Here is a 17,769-nt window from a genome sequence, read left to right as displayed (position 1 = left end):
GCCAAGTTCTTCAAACTGAGAGAGTAGAGTAGAGTAGAGTAGAGTAGGGTACAAGAATAGAATAGAATAGAATAGAATAGAATAGAATAGAATAGAATAGAATAGAATAGAATAGAATAGAATAGAATATGGAATAAATAGAAGGTAGGGTAGGATAGGGTAGAATGGAATGGAATGAAATTAAGAGAAGAGAAGAGAGGAGAGGAGAGGAGAGGAGAGAAGAGAAGAGAAGAGAAGAGAAGAATGAAGGAATGGAATGGAATGGAATAGAATTGTGAAAAACTTTTTTCACAATTTTCAGAGCCGTTGTAACTTTGAAAGGTCACTAAATGAACTGTTGTAAGTCGAGGACTGCCTGTCACATGATCACAATTCAGGCCCTTGACAATGGCCATCTATTTATGACCAGTTACAACATCCCAGGGGGTGGGGGTGAGTTTACGGGATCGCTGTTTCCAATCCTCCCAGCCAGCTTCCAACAACAAACAAAACCAACGGGAGATGCCAGATTTCCTTAAACCGCCTGTGTGATTCACAGCAACGGCAGGGATTCTGCTTAACTACCCCGGCGAAAAAGCTCCCAACATTGGGTGCGACTTGCTTAACATGCTTGCTTAGCCACAGAGATTCAGTCACCAATTTTGGTCGTAACCCGAGGAGTCCCTGTCTCTCCTCGGTTGCCCAAATCACGCTTCCTTATTAGCGTTGCGTCAAAAGTGCCATTGGCAGCGCAGCCCTTTCCGCAGGACTGGGCACGTTGCTAAGACGCCCACATTCCAAGCCGTTGCCCGTCGAGCGATTGCGCAACCTTTCTGGTCTTGTTCCAAAGCAAGGGACAAAGAGTTCCTTGTTTGCCTGCTCAATTGTTCGGGAAGGAACACCGGCTCCTTATGGGCACCCGAGTCTGTTTTTCAATCATTAATCCGTGCCCTTGGCTGCATTGGCCTTCGTAATCTTACTCCATCTTTGGTGAGCCGGAGAGGCAATTAACTCAGCCAGGGTGCCCCACTGGGAAGGGTCAGGTAAGTTTCCAGAAAAGGGGGAAAACACTCAAAAGCTCGTATAAACGAGCCAAGCTGCAGGGGACAAAGACAATTGGATGTCACTTCAGCTTTGACTAGCCCTTAATGGAATAGAATAGAATTCTTTATTGGCCAACTGTGATTGGACACACAAGGAATTTGTCTTGGTGCAAATGCTCTCAGTGCACATAAAAGAAAAGACAGTCAAGAGTCAAGAATCATCAGGTACAACACTTAATAGTCATAGGGTACAATAAGCCATCAAATCATACTAGGAAACAATCAATATAAATCGTAAGGATACAAGTGACAAAGTTGCAGCCCTACAGTCCCAAGTGGGGGGGGATGGGTGATAAGGAGTGATGAGAAGATTAATAGTAATAGTAGTGCAGACTTTGTAATAGTTGAACAGGGTTGAGGGAATTATTTGTTTAGCGGAGTGATGGCTTTTGGGAAAAAAAATGTCCTTGTGTCTAGTTGTTCTGGTGTGCAGTGCTCTATAGCGTCGTTTTAAGGGTAGGAGTTTATGTCCGGGATGCGAGGGGTCTGTAAATATTTTCACAGCTTTCTTTTTGACTCGTGCAGTATATGGATTTATTTCCTATGCATATATTGGATCCTGATGTATGTATCTGATACATCATATGTATTATGTATCACACAACATTAGTAATGGACAAGAGAAAACATGTTCCTTTGGTTAAAGAAATGTAGGGATGCAAGATAAGGGTGGGACTGTTTTTCCTTTGTTATTGTCAAGGAATGAAATTGTTGTTAAAGAAAATGATTCTGGTACTAAAGTTTCTTCTATTATAGATTTATTACGGTATAGTTTAGAAGCAAAGAGTTGTATTTTGAATTATTTCTAAACTGTTGAGTAATTCTTTCTAAACCACCAAGTAAGTTATTTGTAGTTAAAAATACTTCATATTTAGGGGCTTCACTTGTTTGCTTTCTAAACTGAAAATATTTTAAAATCTCTTTTCAGGGTTTGATCAATAAAATGCAAATTAACAAAAGAAAAAGAAGAGTAGTCAACAATGGCAATTTCATATAAAGAAAACTTATATAAAATGTTTTGTAGATGGCACCTACCACCTGCTAGATTAGCCAAAATGTTCAAAAATATGTCTAGTAAATGTTGGGAAATGTAATAAAAAATCGGGCACATATTACCATCCGTGGTGGACTTGTGTTAAAGTTAAAAAAATGGGGGGCAAAAATACGCATGTGGTTAGGAAAGATGTTAGGAAAACATGTCAATCTTAAACCTGAACTTTTCCTATTAGGTGTCGTACCAGAAAAATTTGATAAACGAAGTATATATTTAATATTGCATGTATTAATAGCAGTGAGGATTGTATTTGCTCAGCATTGGAAAAATGAAGAAATAACATGGAGTTTATTTGATCAATGGCTGGAACAAAGCGGTAAAGATTACGAATATAATTTGTATTGTTAAGCAAACAAAATAACCCAGACAACATGATGTTTATTAAGCACTAAATAAATGTAATAGTAAAAAATTAACAAAAGTTTAAAAAGAAAGAAGAGTAAAGTCACATTCCCCAGAGATAATACACCACCGCGGAGCAACAGGCTTAGAGGGAGGCCTGGAGTTACAACCAAAAGTGAACCCAAAATTTCCATTGCTAAGAGAGAGACCGTTAAGTGAGTTCTGCTCCATTTTATGAAACCTTCCTTGCCATTTTTGTTAAGTGAATCACGGCAGTTGTTAAGTTAGGAACACAGCTGTTCAGACAATCTGGCTTCCTCGTTGGCTTGGCATGTTCAGAAGGTCGTAAAAGGGGATCACATGACTCCAGGACGCAGCGACCGTCATAAAGAGGAATCTTTTGCCAAGCCTCCAAATTCTGAGCATGTGGCCGTGAGGATGCTGCAACCATCCTAAGTGTGAGAAAAGCCATCTTTTTCAGTGTCGTTGTAACTTCAAACATTCACTATACGAATGGTTGGAAGCAGTGGTGGGAGGCTGCCGGTTCAGACTGGTTCACACAAACCGGTTGTTCTCACAATCAGCTGGCCCTGCCCACCTGCCCCGGCCCGATCCTGTCCTTTATTTCCTGCTTTGTAGCTCATCTCAATCGCGCGGCGCAGATGGTTTCCCACACCCTCACTCTTCTACTCACCGTTGTTGACTTGGAAGGTAAGCAGCTGAGCTTCTAAAGGCTCCATTTTCAGCGCAAGCGCCTTAGGCGCACGCTCACCAAATCGGTTGTTAAACCGGCAGCATCCCACCACTGGTCGTAAGTCAGGAGCCACCTGTATACCATTATGCTTTTTTTCTCCCACTGTGCAAAAATGGAAGATGTCTTTTGGAGCACCAACCCACCAGGCCTCCCCATATCCCAGAGCACCCAAAAATCCCGGCTCAACTCTTCTGCCATCCTGTCCAAGGGGGGGTAGGGAACTTTGCCCCCGAATTGGCTTTTAAGTAGCTCCCTTCACATTCAGACTGGCCAGGAGCTGCTGATAACACTTTTATGGAGGAATGATTGTACTACTTTGTACTTCTATAACTGTCTGGTTTGGCACTGCAACCAAACAGGTAGAGACTCCCATGGATAGTTCAGACTATCAGAAAAAAAACAAATGCAACCAGGCCTGCCTTCCACCCCTTGGGATGGCGCAAGGCACTGGGAGTTGAAGTCCACAAGGAATCCACAAGTCTTAAAGTTGCCAAGGTTGGACACCCCTGAACTAGAGCCTTCTTCCCTCCTGCCATCACTCTGCTAAGCACCTAATTCCCACAGTAGTCTTATGTCTAGGATATTTAGTACGGCTGTATTACTGTTATCCTTCTCGTTTCTTCTTCTACCTTCTCTTATTGGTACCATTGATTATGTTAATTACTCTGCTCTTTTGCATGTAACCCTGAGAGCTTCTGTACCGGAGACAGATGCCTTGTGTGTCTAATCGTACTTGGTCAAATAAAACATTACCTTTCATACGTATTTGAGCAAAGTGAGCCCACCATCTTGTAACCCCTCATGCCTGTGAACAGGCAGCAACGTCCTTCAGCTCTTCCCGCAGAAGTACCACCTACAACCCTCGTGCCCAAGTGTGGAAGGAATCTTGAGGTCCACCAGCCGAGCCCTCCTCCTTCAGAGAAAATACATTGGGTACACTGCCCAGATTGTGGCAAATCCAGCAAGAGTCGAGCCCCACAGCTCATCAGGGGCTGGGGGCTTCTTACCACACAACCCACCCCTCCCATCGAAGATTTCTTGCCCACAATTCACAGTCACTTGTGTGCACAAACGCAGTGGATTGTTCATCAAGTTACAATTTTATTTCTGTACAAGCCTCCTTCCTGAGTGACCACGGCCCGTCCTCCAGCCTTGCTTACACAGTAAACAAGCTGTTCAGTCCAAACTGATAAACAAAAAAAAAAAAAAAAAAAAACCCAAACACAAACAAAACGGAAAAAAAATACCCCATCCCAAACCAAGCAAAATAGCAACACTGAGAAAGGCTTTGCTAGCCAGACCCTTGACATCTGGGTTACCCCTTCTGCTTTCCCCACAGGGTCCTGAGCACCGGCCTGGTTGAAATGGAGTGAACTATGCAAGGGGGGCACTTTTGGTTGTAGGAAAACAGGCCGTGAGAATGGCAGAGGGGGTCAAGGGGCATCCTTTAGGCTGCGAACCAAGGTGCCCACTAAAACCAACCTCAATGCTCTGCTTGATTCAAAACTGGGTTAAAGTCGGCTTGGTGCTTTTTCAGAGCTTTGCAAGGCGTAGGGGATGAAGAGGGGGGAAGAAATAAAACAGGGGAGGGTTTTTCTACCCAGCGAATGTTGTCTGGTTGCAAAACCATCAAGGTGCTAACTCTAACCCTCAGCCCTTCAAGTAGTGTCTGCTTTGGAGTTGGGCTGAAAGGTTGACCCTGCATGATGGGGATGGAGAATAAATAAGAGGAGGGATAAGCTTACTGATCGCTCCCAAACTGGTTCAAAAAAACCCCCTCCAACGAGGTGCGTTTTGGCGACTCTGCGGCACACATGCAGTGAGAACCAAAATGAAAACTGAATCAAGGCAATCCTCTTTGAAAATTGTCCGAAGCGTTCCTGAATGGCCTCCATCCCAGGACAAATGAGGGATGTGGTGAGGGAAAGTTGGGACAGCAGGAGAGGAAGGCTGAAGGATGGGTGTGTGTGTGTGTCATATTTCTGCTGGTTGCGCCGTGTCCCTTTCCGAAGGGCACTTGGATCGGCTGAAAACGCACCGTGTCTTTCGTCCGGATGCTTTTAAGGCACAGTAGTGACAAGAAAACAGGTAGAATTGGATCCAGCGAGCCTCTGCTTTTGCGACAAAGTCCGTAAAAATCCATCCAAGGATGCGTCCAGTTTGTTAAAAAGAAAAAGGAAACCAACAACGGCCCCCACCCCATGCGAATAGATAGGACTCAAAGTCCGCGGTTCCTGTAGAGAAATCCCTCATCCCCCTCCCCGAGGAGGATTGTGTGAGAACTGTGCAAAAAACAAACAAGCTTTGCCTTGATCTAAGAGGCAAAAATCATATTCCGGAAAACTTGATCTAGTTCTGCAACTCGGTGGCCAAAGTGGCGTCCAACTGGCATCAGAGAGAAAAAACACCTGTGTGGCTCAGCTCCAATACCCTCCCCCCCACCTGCCAAGGGATCACAGGGGGACAGGCAGGTTGCTACCCTCCCCCCAAAAGAGCAGCAGCTGTTTGTGACTTATTGCACACCACAGTTGTGGAAAGGAGTGTGGGCGGACCAGGGGAGAAGGGAGGAAGGAAAAGGGAGAGAAGGAAAACATAGAAACCACCCCTGAGAATGTTTTTTTTTCGGAGCGATGCAGTTGGCGCGGAACCTGCTCACACCAAGGATGGTGTTTTCTCCCTCGTCGTCTCCGTCTTCGGTCCCGTGCGTGGGAGTAAGGCATCCCGGTGAAGACCGGCAACTTTAGTTAACGCTTTATTAAAAGCATTTTCTTCCTCCCTCCCTCTCTTTCTCTCTCTCTCTCTCTTTTTTTTGCTTTTGCTTGTTTTTTAGGAAAAAGGGGGAAACCCAGTTTAGAAAAAAAATCCCTCAAGTCACCATTGTCCTGGGTCTCCGCGTGCCCTCCCTCCCACCCCATTCCCGATGCGTTTTCTGAGCTGGTGGCTTGGCTCGCGTCCTTCTTCTGGGATATTACGAGGATTCCTTTCCATGGGGATGTGGGTGGCGGGCAGGGGAGGGGAGCGTGATCTGGAAGCTACATTCGGGAAGACGGGCTGGCCAGCTCGTAGAAGAGGAGATAGGCGTCGCTGCTGCGGAGGTGGCCCAGGGAGATCGGCGTGACGCTGCAGGAAGGACAGAAAGTGAAACCGGCATTAAGAGAGGGGTGCAGTGTAAACGAAGAACGGATGTGAGGAAAACTGACAACAAGGGATGCCTACTTTGACCTCTGGCTGGTTCTGACCCACACATTCCAGCCCTGAGAGGTAAAAAATGGGGAGTGCTGGCAGTCCTTGTTTTATGACCAGAATCAGAAACGATTTTCTGGTTGTGCATCATTACAGTCCTCAGTCAAGACGCCAATGTGACCAGATCTGATTCAAGGACAATTTTGTTGGGTAGTCGTTAAGTGAAATCACTGTAGTTCCTAAGCGAATGCTTCGATTGTAGGTGTGAAGCTGTTCTTCCAAATGGGTGGTTTTTTTTGCTGGAAATCAGCAAAAAAGGAAAAGTCACCAATCATGATCATGTGACTGCAGGATGCTGCGGCTGGTCGCAAAGACACACCTAGTTGTCACAAGACCACGAGTGTGTGTGTGTGTGCGGGGCACATTTTATGATGACCAAAAGTACATTATAGGCTGTAAACACTCTTCTGGGCTTGTCGTAATTATAAATGTCCATGAAGCAACCAATCATAAACTGAGGACTAGTAGAACATTATACTGATTATTTTTTTTCTTTTATGCTAGATTAGTAAGAGAGTTTGAGGAGAGGACCAACCAAAGAGGCAAACTTTGGAAAGGGAGAATTTGGTTTTCCAGGCTAAATGATAACAGGCAAACCGAGGCAATCGTCATCTTACAACCAGAATTGAGCTCCAAATTTTTGTTGCTAAGCGAAACAGTTGTCCGAGTTAAGTTTTGTCCCCTTTGATGACCTCTCTGGCTCGGGGAAAGAGTTGGGAGCGTGAAAGGAGAGGCCGGGCACTGGCTTACCGTGAATCGTTGAAGGTGTGCCATTCTCCGGAGAGCGGACTCTTGCAGTAGGCCGTGTAATGGCCACCCATTGTGGTCCCGCTGTGGTTGGAGATGGCATAGAGATTGTAAATTGCATGATCTGAAAATAGAAGAGGTCAAATTACTGTCAGGGGGGACTTTCTTTCACTTTTGAGTGTGCAAAAGCAGGAAGCGGCCTCGATTAGAAGTGTGCAATGGCCCTTCTTTTTCTCCCCAAATATTGCTAGCAGGGTTTGCCTTGGCTTGATGTTCGTGGAAGGTCTGACTTTTGCAAAAAAAAAGGGAAAAAAAGAATGAAATACAAAAATCTGAGGAATCTCTTATCACAATCTTGGCTCCCAAGGAAATTCAGAGGGAGAAGCCCCCAAGCATAGCTCAGTTTTTATTTTTATTTCATGATTATTTGATATTATTAATGCAGCCGCTCATTTCACAACAGCCGTGCTGGAGAGGGTACCAAGGTGGGACATTCCTGCTCCCTGGCAAATTTTGTAAGCCTTCCTCAAAACCACTCACTCAACTTCTTTGTTGCTTTCCCCTAAAATGTGAACAGCTGGAGGAGGAAAACTCCAGCGTTTTTTTCCCCCCCAAGCTGGAAGCCACGATTCTGAAAACCAGATTTCAATCGTGGATGGAGCACATATCGTCCACGTACTGTTTTAAGAGTCCCTCTTGGAGGGAGTTGGCCGGTTCAGCCATGTGAAATACAAGTAAATAAATAAATGGCTCTCTCAGACCGGACCCACTTCTGCGGGAGATCTCATTTCAAATGTTTTCCAAAATCGAGACCTTCTGAACAGGTCAGGGAAGTGAATTCTGCTTCCTGTTTCCTTTACAATTCCAGGCAGCGGGTGGAATCAAACAACCAGGCTGTGTTTGTGTATCTTTGTTTGACTGGACTTGTAGGGAAGAAGGTTCATAGATCTATCCTCAGTTGGTGACCCTGCTAGATCAGGGGTCCTGGTGCCTCTGGGCTGTGGACATCCAGAAACCGGGCTGCGCAAGCAAAAGCGAAGCCCCATCCACACAAGTGTGGGATGCAGGCAGTGTGTGACACTACACCGTGGAAGCCAAACCAGTGGAACAGAGGTTGCCTCCATCACTGGAGGTTTTTAAGAAGAGACTGGACAGTCACTGGTCTGAGATGGTGTAGATTCCCCTGCTTGAGGAGGGGGGCTGGACTAGAAGACCTCCAAGGACCCTTCCAGCTATTCTATTCTATTCTATTCTATTCTATTCTATTCTATTCTATTCTATTCTATTCTATTCTATTCTATTCTATTCTATTCTATTCTATTCTACATCCTATTCTATTCTATATTCTATATTCTGTATTCTGTATTCTGTATTCTATATTCTATCCTGTATCCTATATCCTATATCCTATTCCATTGCATTCCATTCCGTTCCATTCTATTATTTACACACACACCCAGGTCTGTAGAAAAACCTCCCTCCATGAAATGGGTCCCTGACACCCAAAAGGTTGGGGGTTGCTGGCCCAGATGACCCCCCCCCCCCCCCCCCGGGCTGGTTCTTCCAAATCCCTCAGGAGATACTCACTGCAACTCTGAGAGGCAAATTCCCGTAGATCCAGATCCTTAAGCGGGAAATTGACAAAAGTGGTGAGTTTGCTGGATCGCATCCTGGCTTCCGAGAAACGTTTCAGGTCTGGGTGAGGAATTAAGGAAAAAGCGGGAAGGGCCAAACGGTTCCCACAAGTGAAGAATGTTTGTTTATTTTATTATCATCATCTTTTAACGACCCCATAATCCCTTTGCGGGCTGGAGTTTGGGCAACGGAATGGAGCTAGCAGAGTGTTTTAATGGCCGGATGCCCTTCCTGTTGCCAATATGGAGTTTTGTTCGGCAGATATATTCTCATTATACCCGGAGAGAGAAATATCTGCCTCTACCTAGGATCGAACTCACAGCCTTCTGATTGTGAGGTGAGAGCTCCACCTCCAGGCCACTGCACCACCCCTTTATTTATTTTATATCCCACTTTGATTATTTTTACAAATAACTCCAGGTGGCAAACATATCCAACACACCTTCTTCCTTCTGCTTTCCCCACAACAACAACAACCCTGTGAGGCAGTTTAGGCTGAGAGAGAGGAGTGGCTCGAAGTCACCCAGCCAGCTTTCGTGGCTAAGGCAGGACTTGAACTCATGATCTCCTGCTTTGTAGCCTAGCACCTTAACTGCAAGAAATGTAAAGCAAAAAGGTTAAGGCTGTAATTTGTGTGTGTGTGTGTACGTTCTACTGCACTGAAAAAAGTCTGTGAATCCTCCAACCAAAAGGACTAGGATCTTGAAAGAATAGACTGTTTCAAGCTACGTCCTCCGCAGGCTGGATTCTGGGCCCAGTAAAATTGTCTGCACCTTACGGATCCTGATAGGACACTTGTCAAGTCTCCATGCATCCACATGTGAGATCTCCTTTGCTATGGAGCCTCCCACAATGGTTGGATACAAGATGGATGGCAAATAAATCCCATAAATAAATAGCTGAGGAAACCAAAAAGAAAGGATACGTAAAACCAGGATCTTGGGGAAACGTTGGATGCTGAATTTCTTCATGCATTTCGTCCTCGCTTTGCAATGGCAGCACGTCTGCAGGGACAAAGGGACAACCAGGGTTTAGGGGAGGAGCCACAGAGATGTGGGGGAGGCTGCCTAATGCATGAACATTGTTAGGAAAGGCAGGCATGGGACAATGTAGCTCCAGCTGGGGGGAATGAGTAGCAAGGATTGGCTAGATAGCAATAGCATTTAGACCAGTGGTGGGATTCAAATAATTTAACAACCGGTTCTCCGCCCTAATGATTTTTTTTTCCAACAACCACTTCACCAAACTGCTCAGAAAGTTAACAACCGGTTCTCGCCAAACCGGTGTGAACTGGCTGAATCCCACCGCTGATTTAGACTTATCTACTGCTTCATAGTGCTTTTACAGCCCTCTCTAAGCAGTTTACAGAGTCAGCCTCTTGCCCCCCAACAATCTGGGTCCTCATTTTACCCACCTCGGAAGGACGGGAAGCTGAGTCAACCTTGAGCCCGGTGAGATTCGAACTGCCAAATTGCAGGCAGCTGGCAGTCAGCAGAAGTAGCCTGCAGTACTTAGCACTCTAACCACTGCACCACCATGGTTCAGTGATGAGCTGAAATGGCCGGGGTAAACACAAGGGCCGTCAGCGGCAAACCAGCGGGGCCTGGCTTTGATTTCACAGGGCAGAAAACCCCTTATTTTTAGAGGAAAAAAACTGACTTGGGCAGGTTGATGGAAGCATTAAAGGCAGCCCTCCCATTATGGACTCAGCTCCTCCACAAGTCGGAAATAGCAGTCTTCCAATATTTGAGGAGCTGCCATAAAGATGAGGGGGTCCAACCACTTTTCCAGAGTACCAAAGGTAAGATAATAAACAATGGATGGAAACTCATCAAGTAGAGAAGCAACCAACAACTAAGGGAAATTTCCTGGCGGTGAAAACAATTAACCAGTGGAACAATTTGCTTTCAAAAGTTGTGGGTGCCTCATCACTGGAGGTTTTTAAGAAGGGATTGGGCAACCCTTTATCCAGAATGGTGTAGAGTCTCCTGCTTGTGCAGGGGGTTGGTCTAGAAGATCTCCAAGGCCCCTTCCAACTCTGTTATTCTGTTCGGTTCTGTTATGCTTCACATGAGCCAGAGGCTGACACAACAACCAGGTGAAGCAACAGTTCAAAGAAGAATAGACACGTCTGACATTTCCCAACCCATTAATCTAGAGCCTTAGATCTAGCTTTTGCAACAAGCTTTTTTTTCCCAATCTAAAGAAATCACCTCCAAAGTTGGACTTGAAGATCTCCAACTCTATAATTCTTAAAATCACCAGCAACTTCATTTTGTGCAAAACTCCAAACCAGAAATTTGTGTAAAAAATCCACCTGCTGGTTGATTTTGACATCTAGGGCTTAAAAAACATTTGGAACAAGAGACGTGAACTGCGTGCAGAAACCTGACTGGTGAGGTTGTTTTTTTTTGCACCTCCCTAGTCATCTGGACTTACAGGTTTTTCATCACCGTCTAGAACATCTTCCTTGGTGAAGAGTCGCATGCAGTCAATCAAATTCACCTCGCCGTAGCTTTTCTGCAGAAAGAGAAGAGAAAGAGAGAGAGAGAGAGAGAGAGAGTGAGAGTGAGTGGCCAAGGTCCAAGACGTTAGGTCACCAATGCAAGAAGAGGCAGATCTGGGAAGCTGCAGATCTGGGGTCAGTGGGAAGCCAGTGGGAGCCCCAGGGCATAGAAGGTTACCTTGGCAATGGGCAGAGACAGGTCCCAGAAAGGATCAAAAGCAGTGGAACAGTAGCCGCAAGAACTGCAGGTCAAGGAGCTCTTCAGTTGCCCAACAAAGAGATCTACAGAAAGAGAAGGTGGAGAATATGAAGGTGGAGATCAAACTGGATCACCACGTATGGAGGAGATGGACTTTCTCCTGCCTGAAAGCTTGAAGGGATGTTTCACGTCATCCAAGAATGAGAACGGAGGATCTGATCTCATGGCTGGGTTACCTCAATAGTCTTACTCACAAACCAGCCAACTTGCTTTTGACCTCATTTGTTGTGCAAGCTCAGGCTAATGTTGTTCACGGATGCTTCTCTGCGTAGGAGTTACCCATGATCTAGTTACGTGGATAGGTGTGCTATGCAGCAGTGACCGTAGAAGGGCATTTTTTAAATGTAAGTTTTAGAAAGAAGCTTCAAAGTCCTGACTGAGGTTGGATCTCAACTCCATACTTTTCAAGGCTTTCCCTGTGTCTAGAGCTGAGCGTGATGGAAATCGGTTTTACGCTTTTCCAAAATCAACTGAGGAATTTCAGAGATCATGAAACGCTCCTTGATCTTTGTGGCTGATGATTTCCAACCCGGTGGGGTTTCCAGTTCAGTTGCTGGGAAGCAAACACGTGAATTGCAGCCACAAATTCAACACAGCTTCTTGTGTGGCCTTAAATTACTAGGTAAACTAGCACAGAACGAATAAAGTTTGGCCATCCAAAAGGTCAAAATAGTTTCTGAAAAGTTTGTCAAATGGGGGTCCAGCATTAAGTGGATTCATACAGTAAAAAGAGAAAAAATGTAGGTTGAACATTAATGATTTGATAGCCAGGTTAATTACTGGGTGGGTGCAGGGGGGAAACCCACACTTTTGTAACAGAAAAGTTCCTTTGAAATATCCAAGGAAGTTTTAACAAAATGACAATGAAAAAGTCCTGTTAACAATGTTAACAGTCAGTGTTCTATAAATATCAACAATTCAGTGAACAAATTCAATGAACAGTTGCTCTTCCTGGCTTTGATCCGAGAACATCAAGATCAGACCTGACAGGGTACAAATTTTAAAAGGAAATGAAACCAAAAGAAAGTGGCAACCTTGAACAAAAAGGGAACAATTCTTTAAACCAGTTTTTAAAGAGGCAGCTATGTTGATTAGGCTCAACGCCATCGGGGTGTTTCTGAAGATTTCACCAACTTTGAAATCCACAACCAGGCAAGCAAATAGAGACTGCTGACTACCATGGCAATGTAAGCCAACGTTTCTCAACCATGGCCGCTTTAAGGCATGTGGACTTTACCAGAAAAATACAATAAAGGGAATACACATTTAATTTTACACGTTAACAGCAGCAAGAATTGTTTTTGCACAACAGTGAAAAAATAAATATATCCCAATAGATGAGAGTGTAATAAAAAACATTAGAATGTACAGAGCTGGATAGATTAACACTCAAACTAAAGGAGAAGGAAGAAACAATATTTTTAATACAGGATTTGTTTTATCAATGGTTAGATAATAGAAACAGAAGTTAGAAACTCAAAAGTTTAAGGGAATGATCAAGTATCTAATGAAGGTTTATTAGTATGGATAAACAAATATCATTATCATTATGTGATTATTATTAATGAATATTAGGGTCATTATTGCTATTATTTTTTTAAAATTAATTGAGCCCAGACAACACACTGTTCACGTAGATATTGTGTTTTTATGTATTTTAAAGAAAAATGTATGTATAAATAAATAAATAAATATATATATATATATATATGTGGATCTTGTTTCGGTTCTCCTCACAGAAGATTCAGAGTATGCAGGTTGGAGGTCCCACTCGCCACTCAGGCTGGTGCTCGGCTTAGTGCCAGTGCACTAAGCCGAAAGCACCAGCCTGAAGATGGCGAGTGGGACCGCCAAACGCTGCTCAGATACTTTGAATCTTACGCGAGAGAACCCGAATAACCAAAGATCCACATACAAATACCTGAACCTCAGAAAACATATATATATATATATATATATATATATATATATATATATATATATATATATATATATATATATATAAAATATATATATATATATATATATATATATATATATATATATATATATATATATATATATATATATATATATATAAAATATATATATATATATATATATATATATATATATATATATATATATATATATATATATATATATATATATATATATATATATATATATATATATATATATATATATAAAGACATGTGGACTTTGATTCGCAGAATTGCCCTGGCAGCCCATGCTGGTCTTAAAAATGGCCAAGGTTGATCTAAGGGTAGGTGACACTCCCGATAATTTTGCGAATCACCTCTAATGCATTTTGTCTTAAAGATGTCACCAAGCTGTCCTTCTTCCTATCTGACCACCAACTGAGATGACAGAAAATTCCCAGAATGGATGAAGAGGAGGCAGAGAAACTGATGGGGAGACCTATAGCTAGAAATGGGTTGTGTCCCTTGCTTCACTTACATTGCTCCAGGCATGTTCTCCAAAGTTCAGATGGGTAAGGAAAAGGTAAAAGTTCTCCTCACCCATACATACTAATAGTTTCTGGCTCTAGTGGGGCGGTACTCATCTCCGTTACAAAGCCGAAGAGCCAGCACTGTCTGAAGACGTCTCCGTGGTCATGTGTCCGGCATGACTAAATGCCTTCGAAGGGGCATGGAATGCTTTTCCCTTCCCACCAAAGGTGGTCCCTATTTTTCTACTTGCATTTTTTTACATGCTTTCGAACTGCTAGGTTGGCAGAAGCTGGGACAAATAACGGGAGCTCGCTCCATTAGGCGGCGCTAGGGATTCGAACGGCCGAACTTTCTGATCGACAAGCTCAGCGTCTAAGCCACCGAGCCACCGCCTCCCTGCATCAAATGGGTATCTTGGTCCAAAAAGTTAGCCAAACCATTGGTACAACTTAAATCAGGGTTTTTGTTTTTTTCTGGCAACTTTAAGAAGTCAAGAATTTAAGAAATGCAGGGAATTCTGGAAGGAGAAGTCCATTCCTCTTAAAGCATGTTGAGTAGGGAATTCCTGGATGGGAGGTCCACCCCTCTTAAAGTCGCCAGGGTTGAAACCCTCTGCATCATCACGTCCACCAACCCCCAAACTCTTTCTCGACCGCCCCACCAGATACTCACCCCCAATCCGACTGTCTTCTCTTGAGAGGTATTTCATCCACATCTGCCTCCCCTTCTCGTCATCCCTGCAAGAGAGACACAAGAGAGACGGTGAAGAGGCTTTCCCAGCACAGATCAGCAGCCCTGGAATCAGATCCCAGAGGTGCTTTTTCAAGAGGCACAACTGGACTTTCTACAGGAACCATTTGCCCTCGAATTCGAGATGCAGACAACACAGTTCCTCCCCCAACAACCCGAGCCTGTCCTCGGTGGGGAAGGGACAGAAAAACATTCTGGAGAAAGCACAGTTCCAACTTCTCAAAGAAAGAATAAGAGCTGAAGAAGCTTCTTGGATGAGAAGCGAAACATCTTCAAAGAAAATCCAGAAAGTCCAGTTGCCTCTTGAAAAAGCACCTTTGGGACAACCATGAGCTGGAGGATGGACAATCTCTACAGACTTTTAGCTGTACAATTTGGGATGAACCCCCTTGCAATGGTGTGGGAATAGGAATGGATTTCCAAGTGGTAAAAAATTGCAGACTACAGGAACCGGGAGCACCACTCAGGTGACCCTGAGGAGACAGATAAACCTCCAAGTGGCCTCAAGGACCCTCTCAAAGGATGCAAATGACCAGCTGTCTGCAAGGAGTATAAATCCTTCCCTTCCCCCACCATCCAAGTCAGAGCTGAAGAAGCTTCTTGGATGAGAAGAGAAACGTCTTTGAAAGAAAAATAAGGAAGTCCAGTTGCCTCTTGAAAAAAGCACCGTTGGGACAACCAGGATCTGGAGGATGGAGAATTTCCATAGACATTTATGGAATCAGATGCTTATCCCAGAAGGCTCCGGGATGGGTGGATGCCCATGGGCTTTGTAATCCTCCCTTGGCTATCACACTTGCAAGGGCCCCACTCTTCTTCAGCTACACCTTCCAAGCTAGCTTGTCTTGAGGATCAAAAGGAGCCGAGGGAAAGATGAAAGGCATACAGGCAGCCCTATGCTTACAACCATTCATTTATTAGTGACTTTTCAAAGTTACAATGCACTGGAAAAGTGACTGATGACCCTTTTCCCACACTTAACAACCTTCCATCCTTCGAGGGTCGGTAAAATGAGGACCCAGATGGTTGGGGGCAAAGAGGCTGTAAACCACTTAGGGAGGGCTGGAAAGCACTGTGAAGCGGCATATAAGTCTAAGGGCTATTGCTGTTTCCTTCTCTCACTTCTCAGGTCAGCTTCAGGGTTGACACCTATCTCTCTTTCCGCCTTTCCTTCCTTCCTTCCTTCCTTCCTTCCTTCCTTCCTTCCTTCCTTCCTTCCTTCCTTCCTTCCTTCCTTCCTTCCTTCTCTTCCTCCCTCCCTCTCTTCCTTCCTTCCTTCTCTTCCTCCCTCCCTCCCTCCCTCTCTTGGTTGGTTCCTTCCTTCCTTCCCTCCCTCCCTCCCTCCCTCCCTCTTTTCCTTCCTTCCTTCTCTTCCTCCCTCCCTATCTCTCTTGGTTGGTTCCTTCCTTCCCTCCCTCCCTCCTTTCCTTCCTTGTGATTAGAATGCAGCATTGCAGGTTAACTCTGCCCACAGCCATGAGTTCAAACCTGACCAGGTCAAGGTTGACTCAGCCTTCCAGCCTTTCAAGGTGGGTAAAATGAGGAGCCAGATCATTGCGGGGGGGGCAATAGGCTGACTCTGTAAAGCACTTCGAGAGGATTGCATTGTGAAGCATTGTGAAGCGGTATATAAATCTAAGGAGTATTGCTACTATGGTTGAACCCCAACTGGCTCTCCATCTAAGTGGATCACCCTGATCTTTCTTTAGGGACCCGGTCCCATAGAATGGACCTTCTTAAAGAAAAACTTGTTCAGTCCAGACCAGACCGAGGGCATCGGCATCTGGTGGTCTCCAGCCCCTCCCCCCCCAAACCCCTATCCTAGTGCTTTGATTCTGCTGGGACTCACGGTAGATGGTCCAGGTTGTCATTGTTGCCTTTGGGACGGACCAACACCCGGTTCACTTCGCTGTGGAGCCCGTCGAGAAGGAAGCGCAGGAACTCCTGGGCATCCTGCTGGCTGCGAGAGAGGAAGGACAGGTGTCAATCTAAGCCCGGCAGGAGGGTGGTACCCAGTCAGGCCCCACCCAAGGAGCCCGGGAGGAGAGGAAACCAACCCTCTTCCTCTCCTCCTGTCCTTCTGCAGATATTCAAGGGAGTTGATTTATTTATTTTTATGTGTTAAATGTATAGGCCAAAGTGATTCCGGGTGGTTAGGACAGATGATTGGCAAAAGGAGAGGAGGGAAAAGGAGGGGACGGAGAAGGAAGGGAAGGGAAAGGGTTAGAGAGGAGAGGGAAGGCGAGGGAGGGAAGGGAAGGGAGAGGAAAAGGGGAAGAAGAAGAGAGGAGAGGAAAAGGGGAAGGGGAAAAAGAGGAGAGGGGGAGAGATTGAAAGAAGGAGAAGAGAGGAGAGGACCAAACTAACTCTCTCTCTTCATCAGATTTGAAAAGACAGGACACAGTAAGGCAGAGGTGGCCATCTTTGAATTTGATAGAAATCATGGACTTTAGCATCCTCCCTTCTCTACCGGCATGCTGAATGCCAAGGAATGGGAGTTGTAGTCCACAAGAGATCTACAGGACAACAGGTTGCTATGAAGGAATCCAGAGCTAGCAAAGGCTAAAAGCGCTAGCTAAGGTTGAAGAAGGAGAAGAAGCAAGGGAAGAATGGCCACTTGCGAAAAGCGGAAGAGAAGGTCCTCGATCTCCCTCTTACTTGTATCCCACAAAGCGGGGAGCGTATCGTTGGATCTGCATCTTGAATTCGGAAGGGCTCACGGATTCATTGGGAGACGAGGTCCACAATGCCTGGATGAGCTTGGCGAACTCTGGAGAGAGAGGAGGGAGCAAGGCGTTCGTGAACACACAAGCACGGAAGAACCCACGGTGGCCACCAAGAACTAGACCTTGTTCCATCCCTTCTAGACCCAACGTGAGTCCCTGTGGGGAGACACGAGCTCTGGCTTCCTTCCTAGCTATGATCCATGCCACAGGAGACCTGT

At 44.9% G+C, this 17,769-nt stretch overlaps 1 protein-coding gene and 1 long non-coding RNA gene across 7 annotated transcripts in view; one reads left to right on the top strand and one right to left on the bottom strand.

Moving 5' to 3' along the window:
- Positions 1-861: 861 nt before the first annotated feature.
- On the top strand, positions 862-17,490 carry LOC148130062 (uncharacterized). 2 transcript variants are annotated; one of them, XR_015750380.1, is made up of 3 exons: positions 862-1,022; positions 13,945-14,116; positions 17,209-17,490. It is a non-coding gene; the product is annotated as an uncharacterized LOC148130062 (long non-coding RNA). The 2 variants fall into 2 exon arrangements; XR_015750381.1 differs by having other exon boundaries at positions 13,945-14,127.
- USP2 (ubiquitin specific peptidase 2) overlaps positions 2,495-17,769 on the bottom strand; it is a 70,000-nt gene continuing 54,725 nt past the window's right edge. For 3 of the 5 annotated variants that reach the window (XM_087970166.1, XM_087970167.1, XM_087970168.1), the window contains 9 exons: positions 17,484-17,595; positions 16,675-16,785; positions 14,748-14,812; positions 11,542-11,645; positions 11,297-11,377; positions 9,783-9,861; positions 8,810-8,917; positions 7,226-7,346; positions 4,314-6,352 (listed from right to left, as the gene is read on the bottom strand). In XM_087970166.1, coding sequence (XP_087826292.1) covers positions 6,265-6,352; positions 7,226-7,346; positions 8,810-8,917; positions 9,783-9,861; positions 11,297-11,377; positions 11,542-11,645; positions 14,748-14,812; positions 16,675-16,785; positions 17,484-17,595 — 869 coding nt within the window. In that variant the 3' untranslated portion in view covers positions 4,314-6,264. Of the gene's footprint in view, positions 2,931-4,313; positions 6,353-7,225; positions 7,347-8,809; positions 8,918-9,782; positions 9,862-11,296; positions 11,378-11,541; positions 11,646-14,747; positions 14,813-16,674; positions 16,786-17,483; positions 17,596-17,769 lie in introns of those variants that run through there. The other 2 variants (XR_015750378.1, XR_015750379.1) reach the window with 1 other exon arrangement.

This window comes from Notechis scutatus, chromosome 7, assembly GCF_049901735.1.
Source record: "Notechis scutatus isolate UNSWTSFEM ecotype Mainland chromosome 7, rNotScu1.2, whole genome shotgun sequence".
Taxonomy (NCBI): Eukaryota; Metazoa; Chordata; class Lepidosauria; order Squamata; family Elapidae; genus Notechis; species Notechis scutatus.
Note: the sequence above shows the minus strand (reverse complement) of the source record. Positions and strands in the feature narration are given on the sequence as shown.